Source organism: Lolium perenne, chromosome 4, assembly GCF_019359855.2.
Source record: "Lolium perenne isolate Kyuss_39 chromosome 4, Kyuss_2.0, whole genome shotgun sequence".
NCBI classification, from domain to species: Eukaryota; Viridiplantae; Streptophyta; class Magnoliopsida; order Poales; family Poaceae; genus Lolium; species Lolium perenne.
Window position 1 is genome coordinate 203,115,141 of NC_067247.2, and position 19,025 is coordinate 203,134,165.

Consider the following 19,025-nt stretch of genomic DNA (forward strand, 5'->3'; position numbering starts at 1 on the left):
AAGAGCTGGCTATTGCATAGTAGCCCACCTCCTTTCTCTCTCCTCTTCTCTCTCCTCCAACTCATCTAAAATATATTATTTAATGTCTTATAGTCAGCTGACTAGACTCTATTGTACTTGCTCTTACCTTTTCTCTCCTCTTCTCTCTCTTCCAACTAGGCAAAGATATGTTATTTTATTTCTTATAGCCAGCTGAGTAAGCCTTATTGTACATGCTCTAAGAGATCCAGATTAGAAGATGACGTGGTGGTATAATCAATTGCTGACAGCTCCATTGTTCATGGTCGCTGCGCGATAGTGGCTCATCAGGCTTCTTTGACTACTCCCTCCGTCCCGGTTCACAGGGCTCACATAATTTTACATCAGAACCAAGGTAACATTTGATTGGACGTTAAATGGTGGAAATGGTGCAAAGAACTAGGAAAAGATCGGCCAAGCTCAATCTCTTTCACACCACGCATGCACGTAATTAGAGGAGGTTACTAGTTTTAATTAAATGCATGCAGGCCTTAGTGTAAAGATATTGTGGGACAAATATTTTTTTAGATTAGGCCCTGTGAACCGGAACGGAGGGAGTAACGTGTGCATCGGCCAGGTTGCAATATGCTTAAATTGCAATGATTAAATACCAAAAGTCAGAGGTAACCCTACTGGATGCATGTGGTATCAGTTGAGGATCACATGCTGGATCTTTCCCTCTGGTACTACATGTTAGATTTTCAACGAAACTCGTAGTATCCAACTAAATTCATTCCGATCTTGCTTTCCATCTGAAGAGAGAAGGAAGCAAAAGTAGCTAGCTAGGCAGGGAAGGCGAGGATGCTCCGGAAGAGCTCGAGCCATAAGACACTCCGAGACGTGATGCTGGAGGAGAGGACGAGCAGCACGGGCATGGCCAGCCGCCTCCTCGCCCCTGACGCCTCCCTCTCCAACCCGTCGTTCCGCAACTACTACGGCGTTGCCTCCGCCGGCTCGGTGCCGTTCCTCTGGGAGTCGGCGCCGGGCACTCCCAAGAAGTGCATCTCGTCGGCGGACCTCCCGCCTCTCACGCCGCCGCCATCCTACTACAGCAAGACCAGCAAGTCCAAGTCATCCAAGAAGCTGCTGCCATCGCCCAAGCCGGCCGGCCTCGTCCCGAAAATCTTCAGGAGGAGCCACACGATGCCGTCTCCCTCGCCGTCCAATAAGGAGAGCGTCCCGGTCCAGAGCAGCCGGAGGAAGCGGATGGTGGATAGTCCTCGGTCGTCGTTCTCGTCGACGTCAAGGGTGGACGACGAAGAAGAAGAAGAAGAAGAAGGCGACGGGGAGGCGAGGTCAACCCTGTGCTTCGGGATGCGGCACTCCGGCGGGGGAACCCGCAGGCTGCATGGGCTGCTTGCCTCCGTTGTCGGAGGCTAGTTAATTAAAGGTTCGGTGTATCTTAATTACTAGGGCCTGCATTGTTTGTTCGACCTTTTCCTAGGGTCTTGCATCCTCCTTGGGTGTTATTACGGTGTTACTGCGGCTTCGTATCTGCTTTGTGACTGGAATTTCTCAGTTTGTACGTGAACTAGCTGCCCATCTCGCAACCTTGCAGTTGATATTGGCTCGAGACATGCTGCTAATTGCCACCATAGATGTCAAGTTGGATTCAGAAAGCAGCTGAGTTTGCAGCACATCTTATATATATACTACTGTATGATAAAGCAATTCCTTTTTCAAAACAGACACGAGGGTTCCTGAGACATGGCTAAATCGAAAAGATGATTCTTGGCAAATTGTCTAGTTATTAGAGGATAAAAACCAGACACGACTACTCATCATGTTCGGTAGGGTCGTCGCTGTTGTGGTGGTGACTCTCCGGCGTCGACGACAGCCGCAGCGAGGATATGGGCAGCAGGGGTAACCGTGCAGCAGAGGACGAGGCTTGAGAACGGGAGCTCGTCTCGCCGGCAACTTTCTCCGCTCGAATCTCGCTCTCACCTTGTGCTGCAGGAGCGCATCCACCGAGCGCAACCTCGAGGTGCACCTTCCTGGGCTGCAGCTGGTTCCTACAGAAGCGGAAAGAAAAAACCCCACGATTATGCAAACATCCAAGAATTGAAAGGGTTGGGTCGTGGTATACCTGAAGGCGACAAAGACGAGGCACTGTGCCCTGAGCTGCTTCAGCTGCGGCTGCGTGAACGCCCCAGCCGGGCGAGAAGACGGAAGCATCTCTGCTCTCCTCGGCAGATGGATGGGCCGGCCGGCTGGCTCAATGCTGCTCATGTGTTCACTATGTCTGTTCTAACTGGACCTGATGCTGCGAGGAGTAACTTATTCATCACAGGATAGGTACAGACGGAGAAGTCTACAAGATTGCTACATCAGCATAATTTGTTGGTATACATCCACACAAGGAATGCAGCCAAAAGCCCATGACAGAAGACGCTATTTTTCATGATTCAAAGCAAAACAAACATATGCCTTCCTAGGCTTACTCTACGCGTCAAGGATAAGCACTTGCATCCGCTGCAAATGCAACTTTACTGAACGACCTGCTAAAAGCCTAAGCGCTGCCAGGATCTGGTTACATGACCAATTGAAACACATCATATTTTTGGCCCCCCAAAACGCATCACACAACCTAAGAAAAAGGAGGCATCAGAAAATACATAAACCAACAGCAAGTTTTGCAATTGACCACCGGCTGCATGTCATTCATCAGGTCCTAATTCTAGATAATCTTTGCCTAACGCCCTGGAACACAAGTTACGACAACATAAAGTTAGGGTGCTGTGAACGGAGCTCATATCAGTCGGAGAGCTGCAGCCTTGAACGGAGCTCAGCTAGGGTGCTGCGAAACTGCATTTCATCGCCACCACATACTTCCTGAGCCATGTTAACATCCACTTTCAGCCTACACAGTTCTGCATCTTCATCTCTTGTCTCCCTTGCAATCTGCTCTGCTTCCCCACGAAGGTACTCAAGTCTCTGCTCAAGCTCAAATATTGTTCCTTCCTTTTCATCAAGTAGTGCGCACTTCTGGGACACGGCAGACTCCTTCCCCGGAAGCAATTCTTTCAACTTGCCCAGGTCTCCAAGATGTTGAGTGTGCTCCAATTTGATCTGGACCAGTTTGCTCAGGCTATGCTGCAAAGACGTAACATCAAATCCATTTTCCGCTAAATGGGCAAGTGCACTCATCTTCCTTTGAAACAAATCAATGTCGTCTTTTATGCATGATTTCTTCACACTTTCAACTAAGCTGGCATAAGTCACCATTAGACCTATAGCCATTCCTTCACGCAGTTCTGGCACAAATTGCTGAAGTGGGAGGAAATGGGGTTCCTGTGGTACCTTCTGAAACACTTCCAGTGGTTCAATTTGACCCCATATGGGCGAGGTCTTTACAAATGGAGCAAGCTCACCAGAGATGTGACATGAAGGAAATGTTGGGTGCAGAGAAGTCCCGACAACTGAGCAGCTCCTTAGTATTGTGTTGTCCATGGTGCTCTGTGAACTCCCAGCATTCTGGATCTGTAGTTGAATTGGTCTCTTGTCCACTTTTCCCCCATCAAGAAAACCTGGCATCAATAAACTGCTACAGTGAAACACAGCATACAACTAATGCAGGTTTCTACCACAGGTAGTCTACACAGAACATACCTTGTCCATTACAGATTGCTTTGAAGCCTGGAGGTACTAAAGGAAACAGTTCTTGATTTGTTACTTCATTCACGTTCACTTCTTCCTCCAAATTTCCATTGAGCTGCTGGCAAGTATGAGGTCCTCTCTTCTCCACTTGTCTCTGAACAAATTACCCAGATGAGAAAGCCGCCAAAGAACAGAATTATCTCATCAACACAAAAACATTCTTACCTCCACGGAGCATTCTTTCTGTCTCCCTGGCACTTTCTTTATACCTCTCTTCTTTTCAGCTGCTGCAGATTACACAGCAATATTTAGACTTTGGTAAACCATCTTGTTGATGTACCACTGTGAAGACGAACTACTTACATTTCTTAGAGGCAAAAACCTTTGTGGTTGAGGCATTATCAGTTCCTCTTGACACCTGCAAACAGATTGACAGACAGAACAGGTAATGCAAATGAATATGGATAATATAAATGAAGAGTTTAACATAAACAGTAACAAGACATACTGCATCAGACGCCCTCATATGTTTATCCAGCGGTGAAGGTGTGCCGCACGTAGAAGCAGTCAAAGCACAAACAATGTTCCTACCAGAGCTATTGTCATTACCCTTCAACTGAATCTGCACATGAGAAAGATCGACATGATCAATAACTATAGATGCATTGCATGTATGCGTTACTTCAACAACAAAACAAGATGACAGCGACTCACATTATGAAATGTGTTGCTGTTTCCCTGAAGTGCTCGAATAGGATGCACTTCCCCACCTTTATGCTTGACAGTACAATTCTCTACCTGGAGTGGCTGGACAAAGAGTGGGCTGTCCAGTGGTTCCTCAACAGCATTATCTACACAAGATGAATCCATTTTCTGTTTTCTTAATCCTGCACTCAAAACCATAGTGTGGGTTTCATCAGCACTTGTTCCACCGTCAGGTGTACTAAACTGACCATCTGAATGCATCATGTCAAGCGGGATTTCTTGAATAACAACTTCCACAATACCATGTGCTCTTGATTCATTCTGCAGGGTTGGATGTTCTGGGGAAGCATCAAGAAGCCCAAGCCCCTTTATCGGTGCTGCACAAGAACTCACTATCCTTTTTGAAAGAACTTGAAAGTTATTTTTTCCAGAGCTCGGAGAGCATGATTTGGGAGAATAACTGCTTGCTAGTAACTTGCGTAATGCAGATACAGTAGTGTCCATGTCAGACTCCAATGCATGTTCAGGACCTTCAGTTAACTCTTGAAGGTTTTTTGGCGACAGTTCTTTCCTTGACCTTTTTGTGGCTGAAGATTGAGCATGATTGCTATGTTCATCATCACCGGATGCCACCTTAACAGCTGAGCATGGACGCTTTCCTGATACAGACTGACGCCTGTTACCTTGTCTCTGCATAAGTAAAGAATTTTCTAGAATGGGTCATGTAAATTGAAATACATCCAATGGTAAAATAGATAACAAAAGGAACATCAAATATTATATCGAAAGAACAGTTATAAAAACGTTTTCAAGTCATATACAAATAGATGCATATGGACATGTAATTCAAACATAGTAGCATGACTGAAAAATTAAGGCACAATTAATCAGTAATCCAAACGGCTGCGTATACAGAGAATGAATATGGGACTCACAAGTAAGCACACGTTATATAGTTCATCCAAATAGTACAAATATCCCAAGCATTCAAACCAGCAATTTATATTATGAATCAACCTGGCGGAGAAAAGCCATGAAAAGAGTATAGCAACAGTGAAGAGAGTTCCCATATAAGTTCTTCAATTAATAAAACTATGAACTCCATGTTTCATATGTTGCCAACTGAATGCAAAAAAAATAAGCCGCTAACGATGGAGGATGGAACAAAGTAAAAAAAAAACAATAAGCAACTAATTACTAAACCAAATGTCGCCTGAATCAAGCATGCTTCAACAGGAAGCATGAGAGAGAGAGAGAGAGAGAGAGAGAGAGAGAGAGAGAGAGAGAGATTTCCAAATATCATCCAACTGGGATTTCTGCACAGCTAGAGTCTGGCAAAGTTGTAGCACAAAAAGCAGGCTGGAAAGTGACTGTAGGCCTTTAGTACTTGATATAGTACGATACGATCATTTCTCAATATGAGATACTTGATATATACTAGTAAGATACAAATATGTGGATTAACATGAACTTGTAAAACCACAAGATTCTAGTTTCTACGCAACTATAATGCATGCTGACATAGCGATCAGATAAATGGCAACAGTTGTTTTCTTGTTTCTCCTACTTGATGTTAGTGGCATGACACCAGTCCCTTATTTTATAAGAAAAGCGAGCATGCCATAGTGCAGGTATTTTGACACATGAGTACTTATGCCCCGTTAGATAGTGTGCAGTTGCACATTTTTTATTTCAAAAAGAGCACAACTGAGTGTTGCATAGAAGTGAGAGCAGTAGCAAGAAACTGTTGCGATATTATCCATATTTTTCATGTGTATTAACAATGTGTGCACAAATTTGTCTTTTTTACAGTTGTAAAGTGACTTAGATGTCATAGTTCGATAGCAAGTAAAGTAAAGAAGAGGTGAAATGTGCAGAGGCATAGCAAGTGTGTACCTTGGGACTTACAATCCTCCAATGCTTTCCATCCCACTTGTATTGCGGCTTGAGCAACTCTGGCACCTTGTTGAGCAGCAGCTCTTGGTCCTTTCCATCGACGCGAACCTCATACTCCCCCTCAGCAATTGCCTTGTTGACGAGGCCCGGTGACCAGGCCCCGTCACAGTATACCTCGACAGCGGCACCAGGGCGGAGCTGGAACTCGCTCTCCCGCGGAGAGTGCTCCACATCTGGTCTGATGAATAGGCAATGCAGGTACTCCATGGCCTTTCCCCCACCGTCGTGTCCCTCGAGATCGGTGTACTCGACGATGTAGCTGAGGCCATCGATGACCTTGGCGACGGTGGCTGGGAACCAGGAATAGCCGTACACCTCCCTGTCCCTGACGACCTCGACCTTGTCCCCGACGTCGTAAAGCTTAACGGCCCGCTTGGGCTTGACGGAGACCGCGGCCCGCGAGGGGATCCAGTGGCCGTCGACGTAGTCGCGGCGGGGGCGGACGTGGCGGGGATCTTGGAAGGTGATGACCTCGCGGGTGATGGGGAAGGCGGCGGTTAGGGGGTGGGTGGCGAAGAGGATTCCGGACCACCATCCGTCGTTGTGGAAGGCCTCAACGATGTCGTGGAGGCGGAGAGGGTTGGAGGGCGGCGGCGGGGGGCGGGGGCGGATGTGGGTGGGGGCGAAGGGCTCGACGAGGATGCCCCCGGAGTCGTCGGAGAGGAGGTGGGTGTAGGTGACGGAGTAGCGGGGGCGGTATCCGCGGCCGCGCGCGGGGAGGAAGCCGTCGACGACGGCCTCGAACCAGGAGCCGTGGAAGCCGTCGTCGTCGACGCGGACCTCGACCTCGGTGCCGGGGGCGAGGGGCGGCTTCTGGGCGAGGGGCGGCTCGGAGGAAGGGGGCGTGGAGGGGGACTGTGGCGGCCTACGGGAGGACTTGGAGGGGCCGCTCCAGCCTCGGTTGCGGCGGCGACGCGGCGGCGCCGAGCGGCCGGCCATTTTGGGGGGATGGGGGATGGGGGATGGGGGTTTGCGGGCGGGCCGGGGGTTTTGGGTTGGAAGTGGGACTGGGAGTGGGAGTGGGACTGGGAGGGCGTTCCGGCCGGCCTCCCTCGTGATTCTTCTCGACAAAGGAAGGACTGCCGTCTGATTGCCACGCGTTACGAACCAAGTCTGCACTCTGACATGTAGGCCACTCTATGGACTGGGGACGGAGGGGCCACAAGTCACCGGGTGTTTTGGCTGGCACTGGCAGGTACGTAGCCTCCCTAGAATAGAGGTCGGATTAAGTTTCTCAGCTTTCCCTTCTCCCTTTATTTATTTGTTACTCCTGCCTCAGGCAGGCGTGGAAGGGCAGGGCAGGTGGCGTGTGGGTGTGGTGGCAGGCTGCGGCAGGGATGGTCTTTTTGACTGCGCGGCTGCTAGGGTTCACGTGAAAGGTCGCGCCAATTTGAACCCAACCCACCTCCTCGCCACAGCCAGCCCGGCCCGCAGCCTGTTGTAAGTTGTAACTACTAGTGGCTGGGGCGCCCCATGGGGCGCCTCCTCACCGGTCCTGTGCACCCAAATTCACTGCAATGGCAGTTGTATATTACAGTCACATGCGAAATAGAATTTAACGATAATGGTTAAATATTCAGCCAAGGCTGAAACCCCAAATTTATATTTCAATTCCACAAAATTAAATCAGCAGGCAGATGTTAAAATTCAAAGATAAACCTATGTCTTATGATACAGCACAGCGTCACCTCAATTTTTGAACTTCAAAGTTGCAGAACCTAAAGTTGCAGCATACAAGATTGATTTACAATTTTGAAGTAAATGGCTATTCTAGTGAGATGAGTTAGACCACCACTTTCTATTACATGTATGCTGCTCCTGCTGTTAGTTTATTCCCACCAACTAAATCTATGACAATACACCACCAGGAACAAACCATGGCTCTATTCTGCAATGGTGGGTGTCATCTTTCGACCTTGGACATGGTTTCTTGAACACTGGCGACCACGGTTTATGTGCCGCCTGCAATAGTTTGGTCTCCAACTATATCTCTGGAGCAACGCTATTTCTTGTTCTCTCTGCGGTGCCATCTCCCGGTCTTGACATCAGCGTCACTGGGATGAAATGGCACCCTTGTTTGTCTTTTCGCCACACTCTCTCGCGCCCCTTGTGAACATCTTCACTTTTGCCTCTCATCAAACTTGGTGAGCTTTGGAGGTTGAAAAATAGGAAGAAGGATCAGCTTGTTAAGGTTAAAAATGGAATACATGACAAAGAGTACCGCATACAAAATAAGGCAGAATGAACAGGAGAACATAAGATTCAGGTGCTTGCATCTACGCAGATCATCTATCTACAGCTATCTGCCACAACACCATGCCAATTAGTAAAGGTTACATAACCTTTGATGGTCCAATGTGGCAAGTCCATCTTCTACTACAGTACTTCTACTTGACTTAGTTTTGCAGTAAAGCGCCTCAAAATTGTAAATTGTGCAGTTAAGAGTATATACTATCTGATAAGAGTACGCAATGTCGAACTAACTCGTTCATAACAAATATGATAAGAGTACATAAGTACTCTTTTAGAACGTCAGAAGCAACGCTACCAACAAACAAGAAACGACAACTATATCCTAAAACAAAATCCAAGAAATGAAGCTATAATCATCTAGTTTCCTAAAACATAATCAGATTCAAACAGGTTATCACCTCTGCGTGCTTGCCTTTCTCCAAACTCTTGGGAAGACCAGCAAGACAACTAATCTGAGCAACAATTAGGAAGCCCAACAGCAGAATAGAGAGGAATATTTTGCCCTCGATCAATGGAGTTCACGACATTAATCGCAGATATCCTTGTTTCAATCATCTCAGGGTAGGTTCTCTCACTTGGATTACTCGAACTTCCTGAAATTAACATAATGGTACATAGTTATAATAATAGTGTATGTGTCCTATCATGATGAACATACAATTTGTAATGAGGTTCTTACAGAACAGTGTGCCTGAACGGAGAAAGCACTTGCCCGAGATGTCCAAGTAGGCCTCATGCAAAATTATGAACAGGTTTTCCAGAACCATTAAAAAGACATCCAAGCATATCAAGCGAGACAGGAGTTCACAAAATCTGTAACAGAAGCAGCATACATAAGTCAGCAACAAAAGGCAGTAACTTCTCATACTAATACACACAAGGAGAAGGCAGGTAATTGGCTAAATGGGGTTTCAAAGAAAGATAAAGGCCACATTCGAGTGGGTGTGTGTGCCTTGCTTTGGGCAATTTGGAATGTCTGTAATGATTTTATCTTTAACAAAACAAAAATTCCCATCTTTCCTGCAGGTTGTTCTGTTACCCATTCGATCCATATGTGGTCCTATATACAGACGGAGGATGTGCGCCAGGACATGGATATTTGGTGCAACTGCTTGGCGATGGTAGCACGAGATTTTTACAGCCGGTGTGGTTGGCGGACAAGCGGATCACATGAAGATCTTGTGGCGGCTTGTTTTTCTTTTCATTTTTAGATGGCTGGTTCATGTCGAAACTCTGAGTGATCCATGACTTGTAAAAATGCCTATGTAACAGAGGTTCTCTAATAATAATATTAATAAAAGGCCGTATGCATCAATTTGTGCATAAAAAAACAAGGAGAAGGCAGGTATTATTTTAAATTACATTCTGAAAGTTTAAAATGGGCTTGTCTACTTTATTCAGTTCAAGTGCTATGCAATTGTGATGCCTTAAGAGAAAAATAACGATGAGTTAACAATGTCAAGAATGAATATGCTATCAGAAAATAAACCTCGTGAATAATGGGAAAGTACCTCGCCGATGAACTTTTGTTGTCTATTCATGAAGTGCCTGGCTTCAAAGACCTGTATAATCATGCAGTTCAGATAAAATAGTACAGTCCAAGTTTAATAAAAATAAACCTATGCTAACCATATTACTTAAACAGAACACAATAATATATCACTTTAAAACGAGTATAGAACAGACATTTTTGTCACAACACATGACAGAAAAAGTTAACTAACCTGCACAACACCTCTTTCAGCATCAACTTCTAGAACCAGACCACGCGCCGATTAGTACCATCACTCATTCGGATGTTCACAATTTCCTGGTACTTTGGGCCCTATACACCGTAACAAGAATGAAATAGTGATCGAGTAAAAAGGGTGCTACAGAATAGTCTCGTAAACAATGTGGGAATATGCCAGCTGATGTAAAATTTAGAAAAGCATACACACCTTTACTTTAACCAAGATAAACAGTCATTTACTCTGCATAGATAAATATTTAGCGAACACCATTTTGTTAAGTCATATGAAAAATATGCTTTTGTAATAGACTGACAGAGGTAAAACTATGTGTGCTTTGACATGATCTTATGATTTAAATAATCCGGCAAATCCACATAAGAAAATTAATGAGCATGGTAAGCTACAATAATTGGCATAGCTAGAGTGCAAGACCTGAAGAAACATAACAATTTTGCATAGTTAGAAGAAGTGCAAAACTATAAAGGCAAACTTTGTCTACAATGGAGTAGGTATTTTTAAGCAAAAGCTCTGTGAATGCATTATGTACTACATAGTTCATTCACATATATGGTACTGAACATCTCAAACCTTGAACCTAGTTCATTTTCACTACAGCAAGAAATCACTCCCCCGCATAAGCTAGCACGCCAATGCAAGTGCTCGCGATTTGCCACAGTACATACATGACGATAGACAATGGAGCAACGCAACCACTGATGGGCACACAAACCAACAGTATAACACTGGTGGAAAAACAGGCTTCGGGTGAGCCCCATAAGTCACGATGCTGCAGGATCCGCGACAAATGGTACCTTTAGTCGCGGTTCGGGAGGAGAACCGCGACCAAAGGCCTGGGCCCAGGGCGCTCGGTGGCCAGCCGGTGCACGTGGGGGGTCTTTAGTCGCGGTTGGCCAGGCCAACCGCGACTAAAGGTGCCCGAAGGCCTTTAGTCGCGGTTGGCCAGGCCAACCGGGACTAAAGCCCCTCCCCTATATATACCCATCCAGCAGCCAACACTTAGCCATTTGGTGCCATTCTCTTCACAAGCTCACAAGTGGGTGTTAGGTTTGCTTTTGGTTCCTCTTATGCACATAAGGTGTTTGATGAAATGCCCCAAGAGCATGAAACAAACATGATATGAAGTGTTGGAGCCACACTTGAGCTTTCTCATTTATTTTTTCCTCCTCGATCGCGGTTAGCAACTTGAACCTTTGATGTGTCGTTGATAAAATGTGCATGTGTGTGTAGTTCATTGTTTAATTTATATTGTTTGTAGCTAGTTAGTTTAACAAATGCATGATGGTTAATTATATATTTTATATTATAATAATGCAGATGAATCGACAATGGATGTACGGTAACCGACTCTCCAAGCGAGTTCGGTGCGGGTTTGAAAGATTTCCTCGTAGTGGCTAATGCGAACAAGCGAGGAGGGTTTTGTTATCTGTCCATGTGTTAAATGTAAGAATCGAAGGGTTACTCTTCCTCAAGAGATGTTCACATGCACCTGCTTCGGCACGGTTTCATGCCAAGCTATAATTGTTGGACCAAGCATGGAGAAAGAGGGGTTATAATGGAAGAAGATGAAGAAGGGGATGATTTCATCGATGAAAGCTATCTTGCTCATTTCGGTGATACTTTCATGGAGGATGCTGAAGGTGAAGGGGAAGGTGAAGGGGAAGGTGAAGAAGAGGCACGTGATGATCCCGTTGATGATCTTGGTCGGACCATTGCTGATGCACGGAGACGCTGCGAAACTGAAAAAGAGAGGGAGAATTTGGATCGCATGTTAGAGGATCACGTGAAGGCGCCGTGCGGATGCGATGATGGTCTCAAAAGCTGGGCTGCACACCGGATTTGCTGAGATGGAAGGCACAGGCAGGTGTAGCTGACTCGGCATTTGAAAACTTGCTGAAAATGTTGAAGAATATGTTTCCAAAGAATAACGAGTTGCCCGCCACTACGTACGAAGCAAAGAAGGTTGTCTCGCCCTCTAGGTTTAGAGGTTCTCGAAGATACATGCATGCATCAACGACCGCATCCTCTACCGCGGTGAATACGAGAATTTGAATGAATGCCCAAGATGCACCGCATTGCGTTATAAGATCGCAGGCGATGACCCCGGTGACGATGTTGAGGGCCGAAACCCAGAAGAGGGTTCCCGCCAAGGTGATGTGGTATGCTCCTATAATACCACGGTTGAAACGTCTGCTCAGAACAAAGAGCATGCCAAGTTGTTGCGATGGCACAAAGAGGACCGTAAGTCGGACGGGAGTTGAGACACCCGCAGATGGAACGCAATGGAGAAAGATCGACAGAGAGTTCAAAGATTTTGCACCACGCAAGGAACATAAGATTTGGTCTAAGTACGGATGGCATGAATCCTTTTGGCGAGCAGAGCTCCAGCCATAGTACCTGGCCCGTGACTCTATGCATCTACAACCTTCCTCCTTGGTTGTGCATGAAGCGGAAGTTCATTATGATGCCGTGCTCATCCAAGGTCCGAAGCAACCCGCAACGACATCGATGTGTACCTAAGGCCATTAGTTGATGAACTTTTACAGCTGTGGGGCAGACCTGGTGTCCGTGTGTGGGATGAGCACAAAGAAGAGGAATTTGACCTACGAGCGTTGCTTTTCGTAACCATCAACGATTGGCCTGCTCTTAGTAACCTTTCGGGACCGTCAAATAAGGGATACAATGCATGCACGCACCGCTTACATGAGACTCGAAAGTGTACATTTGCCAAATTGTAAGAAGAACGTGTACCTTGGGCATCGTCGATTTCTTCCGAAAGGTCATCCAAAGAAGAAAGAAAGGCAAGCATTACAACGGCAAGGCAGATCACCGGCCGAAGCTCGCGGAACACACCGGTGCCGAGGTATTTGATATGGTCAAGGGTTTGAAAGTCATCTTTGGAAAGGGTCCCGGCGGACAATCGCTCCGAAGGGAGCCGACGGGCACGTAGCCATGTGGAAGAAGAAATCTATATTCGGGAGCTAGAATATTGGAAAGTCCTAGAAGTCCGCTCTGCAATCGACGTGATGCACGTTACGAAGAATATTTGCGTGAACATCCTAAGCTTCTTGGGCGTGTATGGGAAGTCAAATGATACAAAGGAAGCACGGCAGACCAGCAAAGTTTGAAAGACCCCGATGACCGGCATCCGAACGGTTTCAAGGTCGTGCCAGCCTACGCCCGACCAAAGAAGAGAAGGTCATCTTTTTTGAATGCCTGAGCAAGATGAAGGTCCCGTCAGATTCTCGTCCAATATAAAGGGAATAATAAACATGGCGGAGAAAAAGTTCCAAAACCCGAAGTCTCACGATCGCCACGTGATTATGACGCAATTGCTTCCGATTGCTTTGAGGGGCTCCTGCCGGAAAATGTTCGATCGCCCATTGTGAAGCTATGTGCATTCCTCAATGCAATCTCTCGAAGGTAATCAATCCGAAGTTCTACCACGCTACGTAACGATGTGATCCAATGTCTTGTCGATTTCGAGTTGGTGTTCCCGCCATCCTTCTTCAATATTATGACGCACCTCCTGGTTCACCTAGTCGATGAGATTTCCATTCTCGGTCTGTATTTCTACACAATATGTTCCCCTTCGAGAGGTTCATGGGAGTATTAAAGAAATATGTTCGTAACCGTGCTAGGCCGTAAGGAAGCATCGCCAAGGGCTATGGAAATGAGGAGGTAATTGAGTTTTGTGTTGACTTTGTTCACGACCTTAAGCCGATTGGTCTTCCTCAATCGCGGCACGAGGGGAGACTAAGTGGAAAAGGCACGATCGGAAGGAAATCAATGATATGTATGGACGGCCATTCTCTGATCAAGCACACCACACGCTTCGACCAATTCCAGCTTGGTTGCTCCGTACTTTGAGAAACACAAGAATATTTTACGCTCGGACAACCCCGGGAAGCCCGAATCCTGGATTAGGAAGGCCCACATGGAGACTTTCGCAGCTTGGTTGAGAAAACATTTAATGAGTGACAATAAGGTTGTAGATCAGTGTACATGTTGGCCAAGACACCATCTTCGACTATAACGACTTTCCAAGGGTACGAGATAAATGGGAATACATTTTACACGATCGCCCAAGATAAAAAGAGCACCAACCAAAACAGTGGTGTCCGCTTTGATGCGAACCGAGAATGGGCAAAAGGTCACATATTATGGTTACATAGAGGAGATATGGGAACTTGACTATGGACCCTCCTTTAGGGTCCCTTTGTTCCGTGCAAATGGTTCAAGCTAACAGAGGTGGGGTAAAGGTGGACCAAAGAATACGGAATGACAATGGTGGATTTCAACAATCTTGGTTATCTTGACGAACCATTCGTCCTAGCGAAAGATGTCGCTCAGGTTTTCTATGTGAAGGACATGAGTAGCAAATCGAGGAAACGGAAAGATAAGAAAACGATCGTACATCATGCGATGATTCAAAGCGCCACATTGTTCTTTCGGGGAAAAGAAACATCGTGGGAGTGGAGGACAAGACAGACATGTCGAAGATTATAATATGTTTGCTGAAATTCCGCCCTTCAAAGTGAACACCGACCCAAGCATTAAGTTAAATGATGAGGATGCTCCATGGATACGGCACAATCGTAAGCAAGCAGGGACACAAGGGAAGAAATGATGTGTAATAATTTATTGTACCAAACTTTGTTGAATGAATCATGTGAATTATATTACCCGTGATGTGTTTGGTGTCCATTTTCGAATGATTCAATTGACTCGAGATAGCACCGATGATACATGAAATTTGGAGTGACTAAGTCATACTCTGCATGCATACATGAAATTTGGAGTGACTAAGTCATACTCCTTCATACAGAAATTTGGAGTGACTAAGTCATACTCCCGCATACATGAAATTTGGAGTGATTTAGTCATACTCCTGCCTAGGCGTATAATATGCATACTCGTAGTCTTCATAGCCGCCGCCGTTGTACTGGTAGTCGTCGCCTTCTAAGTTGCCGGCATCGTCGTCGGCCGCTGTCGCTGTCGTCGGGCGGCGCTCGTGGCTCAAAGCGAGGGTAGCGCAGCGGGGATATCGCGGCCGTGATGTAGTCCATGACGCTCTGCAGAGTCCGGCCGTACCACCATAGCCCGAGGGCAAGGGTAGTTCGAGGCGCAAAGCTCCTCCACCTGCCGGTAGGTTAGAGTGGGTGCGGTGGAAGCCATGAGAGAGTGATGAGAGCTTGTCGAGATGTGATGCTGGCCAAGGCGGGCTACCTATATGTACCGACAAATGGCGGGAAAAATGGGAGCGGGAAGACAGACGCGGGAAGAAAGAGGCGGGGAGAAAGTGGCGGGAAGAAATTGGCGGGAAAAAATTGGCGGGAAGAAAGAGGCCGAAAGAAATTGGCGGGAAACAATTGGCGGGAAGAAAGAGGCGGGAAGACGGGGAAGACCTGGCGGGAAGACGAGGAGGGAAGAGGGGTCGGCGGAAAGAGGCGGGAAGAGGGGTTTTAAAATTTTGAATTGAATTAGTTTTATTTTTCTGAATTTTTTGATATATTATTTGTATTTTAAGATTTTGAATTGAATTAGTTTTATTTTTCTGAATTTATTGATATATTATATGTATTTTTAAAATTTTGAATTGAATTAGTTTTATTTTTATGAATTTTTTGATATATTATATGTATTTTTAAAATTTTGAATTGAATTAGTTTTATTTTTATGAATTTTTTGATATATTATATGTATTTTTAATATTTTGAAATGAATTAGTTTTATTTTTCTTAATTTTTTGATATATAATTTGTATTTTTAATATTTTGAATTGAATTAGTTTTATTTTTCTGAATTTATTGATGTATTATTTGTATTTTTAAAATTTTGAATTGAATTAGTTTTATTTTTATGAATTTTTTGATATATTATATGTATTCTAAACATTTCTGAAATGAAATAATTTTGAAAAAGGTTTTAGTCGCGGTTGGCTCGGCCAACCGCGACTAAAGGTCCTCTCCGCGGAACCGCAAATTGGGGCGAAAAATCCTTTAGTCGCGGTTGGGGTCACCAACCGCGACTAAAAATGTACTTTAGTCGCGGTTGGGCTCCCCAACCGCGACTAAAGGTTGGAGCTATAAATGCCCGCGCGGGCGGCGCCCGCGCCACTTCTTCTTCTCCGCGCGCCCATCGTCTTCTCCGCAGTGCTGCCCGACCGAGACGCTGTCGCCGCCCGCCTCGACGCCGTCGCCGCTCCGCCGCGCTCGACGACCTCGCCGCGGCCCTCGCTGCCGCGCCCTTGCCGAACGGAGTCTCCGCCGCCGCCAAGGTAACGGCCGCGCGCTTCGATCGCCTGCCGCAGCGCGCAGCGAGCGCGAAGACCCCCGCCCGCGCGCCCTGGCCTCGCACCGCCGTCGCCGTCTAGCCTCGCCCGCCGCCGCCGTCGCCTCGCTTTTGCCGCCTCGTCGCCTCGCCTGCCGCGCGCGCCATTGGCCGGACGATTCTGAGAGAGAAAGAGAGGAGGGGAGAGAAAGAGAGAGAAGATATGAGCAGCCGGCCTTTTTTTGTTTTTTGTTTTTTGTTTTTTAGTAAACAGATCTTAACTAATAACAAAACAAAAACAAATATAAAAATAACTAAAATTTGATTTTAAAAAACTAAAAATTGACTTAAAAAGTTTGTCTAAAAAAACTAAAATTTGACTTAAAAAAAGTAAAATTTGACTTAAAAAAAACTTGCGCGCTCGCCCCGTGTGTATACGGAGGGGGCGCCGCGCGACCCTCTCGCGCGCTAGAGAGAAAGAGAGAGAAAGGAGGGACCGCCACCGCCACCGCCATTTCGCCACCGCCCTTTCGACACCGACCCGCGTGTATACGGAGGGGGCGACGAGACGCTCGCCGCCCCCTCCGTATACGCGCGGGGTTTTTTTTTGTTTTTTTACGAGAGAGAGAAGGATCGGCACCGCCACCACCACCGCCACCACCACCACCACCGCCACCGCCACAAAATTTAGACTTAATGATCAAAATTTTAACTTAACAAAATTTTATTTGGGATCGAGAGGGCGGCGAGGGTTATGTGTCCTCGGCACCGCCACCGCCTCTCGGTCACCGCCACACCGGTCTCTCGGTCACGCGGTCACCGCGTCCCCCTTTCGCCACCGCCACCGGTCTCTCGGTCACGCGGTCACCGCGTCCCCCTTTCGCCACCACCACCGTTCTCTCGGTCACGCGGTCACCGCATGCGAGGCGAGGTCGATCGTCCGCATATACACATCTAATACACGCGTCCCCCTCTCGCCTCCTCGTCGCCCTCTCTCTTTATATGTAGAAGAGATGTGATAATGCTGGCATATACACAATTAATTTGTTTTGACTACATGTTTTCAGGATCGACATATGGCGGACGATAGAGCTGACCCGATTCTGGACAACTATGATCCGGACGCTGAAGACCATATGTTCGGCATCATAAAAGGCGATATTCCATATGTGCCGACGGAGAAGAAGAAGATGATATCTCTTCTTATCTCAACCTTGAGTGTGAAGATGAAGGGCGCCGTCGCCAGCAGATGATGCCGAAGAAACGTCGATAAACGACGATCTTCAATTGGAAGTAGCAACCACCTCCGGCGCCGAGGTATATATATATATATACATATTGAGCGTCTGGTGATACAACTAACTGATTTGAATAAATGTGTGTGTACTAACACGCGCGACTCTCTTTCTTATTTTAGCCCTCGGCCGGATCGTCGAAAAATCGAGTACGTCGTCAAAGCGTGGCGCAACCAAGACGATGAAAGCAGGAGAAACATGCACCATCGATGTTGTCGACGAAGAAACCGGCAGGCCGCGGGAGCCCACCAAGAACGCCACCCCCATTGTCACCCAACGCGGAGCCGTTGTTAGAGACACCCCCTCGATCACCCGCCAGAGTGGAATGAGCCAAAGAAGGCACGTGTTGGTTTCACTTTTGTCGATAAGAGAGAAAAAAGATTGCTTCAACAAGCTTATGGAACATTTCGTTCTACCTCCGGAATACCGCAAATACGATGAGGAGGGTAACAAGATTGCGGAAAACAAGAAGAGGCGCAAGCTAGTCAAACGATTCGCTCTTTCTAGGATGGCCAACGCATTCCGGAAATACAAGCAAAATCTAGCCCATGACTTTGTCAACCAGGGCAAGACTCCGGATTTCAAAGGACAATATGAGAAACTGCAACATGATTGGCCAGAATTTGTGAAGCAAAAGAAATCGGAGCAGTTCCTTGAACTATCGAAAAAAAATAAGGAAAATGCGGCCAAGAAGGAGTACAATCATAAAATGGGGCCAGGAGGGTATCGCTTTTGGCAGCCTAAGTGGGAGAAGATGGAGAACGAGCCGAGGGCGCGAGGAATCCGTCCAGGTACGGAGGGATGGGACCCAAGGGCCAAAAGCTGGTGGTACGGGCATGGGGGATCGCTGAACCCGGAGACAGGGAGTGTGTTTATCGGGCAAAATAATTACACCCACCCAAAAGCTTATTGAGGCAATGAGGGAGGCTCAAGAGGAGGATCAGGTTCAACAGAGAACGACGCACGACAAAAGCCCTCGGGAATCCTGAACACGGAGGACGTATACGAGGCATGGGGCCCATTCCGTGGAAAATAGGGTTCCCCGGAACGATGACCCGTACGGTTACGAAGCCGTAAGAGAAAGATGGATCGGGATGCGTATGTTGTGGCGAAGTTGGTAACGGAAATGGATGTGATGAAGAAAACCGTGAGTGTACTAGTCGCCGAAAGAGATGCG

The 19,025-nt window shown here is 46.7% G+C and overlaps 3 protein-coding genes and 1 long non-coding RNA gene across 6 annotated transcripts; 1 reads left to right on the forward strand and 3 right to left on the reverse strand.

The window, feature by feature from the left end:
* Positions 1–675: 675 nt before the first annotated feature.
* LOC127295125 (uncharacterized) lies at positions 676–1,659 on the forward strand. Its single transcript, XM_051325024.2, has one exon. The coding sequence runs from the start codon at positions 820–822 to the stop codon at positions 1,396–1,398; it is 579 nt and encodes a 192-aa protein (XP_051180984.1). The 5' UTR covers positions 676–819; the 3' UTR covers positions 1,399–1,659.
* Positions 1,660–1,719: 60 nt separating this feature from the next.
* Positions 1,720–2,249, reverse strand: LOC127295127 (uncharacterized). The gene is made up of 2 exons (XM_051325025.2): positions 2,105–2,249; positions 1,720–2,030 (listed from the first exon to the last, which is right to left on the reverse strand). The coding sequence occupies exons 1-2, from the start codon at positions 2,245–2,247 to the stop codon at positions 1,793–1,795; spliced, it is 381 nt and encodes a 126-aa protein (XP_051180985.1). The 5' UTR covers positions 2,248–2,249; the 3' UTR covers positions 1,720–1,792.
* A 357-nt stretch (positions 2,250–2,606) lies between these two features.
* On the reverse strand, positions 2,607–7,252 carry LOC127295124 (DUF724 domain-containing protein 6). Of its 3 annotated transcripts, XM_051325023.2 has the most exons (8): positions 6,217–7,252; positions 4,623–5,010; positions 4,330–4,502; positions 4,124–4,237; positions 3,979–4,033; positions 3,841–3,902; positions 3,628–3,769; positions 2,607–3,545 (listed from the first exon to the last, which is right to left on the reverse strand). In XM_051325023.2, the coding sequence occupies exons 1-8, from the start codon at positions 7,213–7,215 to the stop codon at positions 2,773–2,775; spliced, it is 2,706 nt and encodes a 901-aa protein (XP_051180983.1). In that variant the 5' UTR covers positions 7,216–7,252; the 3' UTR covers positions 2,607–2,772. The 3 variants fall into 3 exon arrangements, with proteins under 3 accessions (XP_051180983.1, XP_051180982.1, XP_051180981.1); XM_051325022.2 differs by having other exon boundaries at positions 3,841–3,899; positions 4,330–5,010; XM_051325021.2 differs by having other exon boundaries at positions 4,330–5,010.
* A 611-nt stretch (positions 7,253–7,863) lies between these two features.
* LOC127295123 (uncharacterized) lies at positions 7,864–10,984 on the reverse strand. Its single transcript, XR_007847553.2, has 5 exons — positions 10,254–10,984; positions 10,041–10,091; positions 9,209–9,342; positions 8,928–9,122; positions 7,864–8,425 (listed from the first exon to the last, which is right to left on the reverse strand). It is a non-coding gene; the product is annotated as an uncharacterized lncRNA (long non-coding RNA).
* Between the last annotated feature and the right edge of the window lie 8,041 nt (positions 10,985–19,025).

Excerpts from the sequence above, each read along its gene's own strand:
- LOC127295124 (XM_051325021.2), bottom strand. The coding sequence starts at position 7,215 with ATGGCCGGCCGCTCGGCGCCGCCGCGTCGCCGCCGCAACCGAGGCTGG. Across the intron at positions 3,770-3,840 it reads AGAAAGAATGCTCCGTGGAG|AGACAAGTGGAGAAGAGAGG; the intron begins GTAAGAATGTTT and ends TAATTTGTTCAG. Across the intron at positions 3,546-3,627 it reads AGCAATCTGTAATGGACAAG|GTTTTCTTGATGGGGGAAAA; the intron begins GTATGTTCTGTG and ends TATTGATGCCAG.
- LOC127295127 (XM_051325025.2), bottom strand. The coding sequence starts at position 2,247 with ATGAGCAGCATTGAGCCAGCCGGCCGGCCCATCCATCTGCCGAGGAGA. Across the intron at positions 2,031-2,104 it reads CTCGTCTTTGTCGCCTTCAG|GAACCAGCTGCAGCCCAGGA; the intron begins GTATACCACGAC and ends CCGCTTCTGTAG.
- LOC127295125 (XM_051325024.2), top strand. The coding sequence starts at position 820 with ATGCTCCGGAAGAGCTCGAGCCATAAGACACTCCGAGACGTGATGCTG.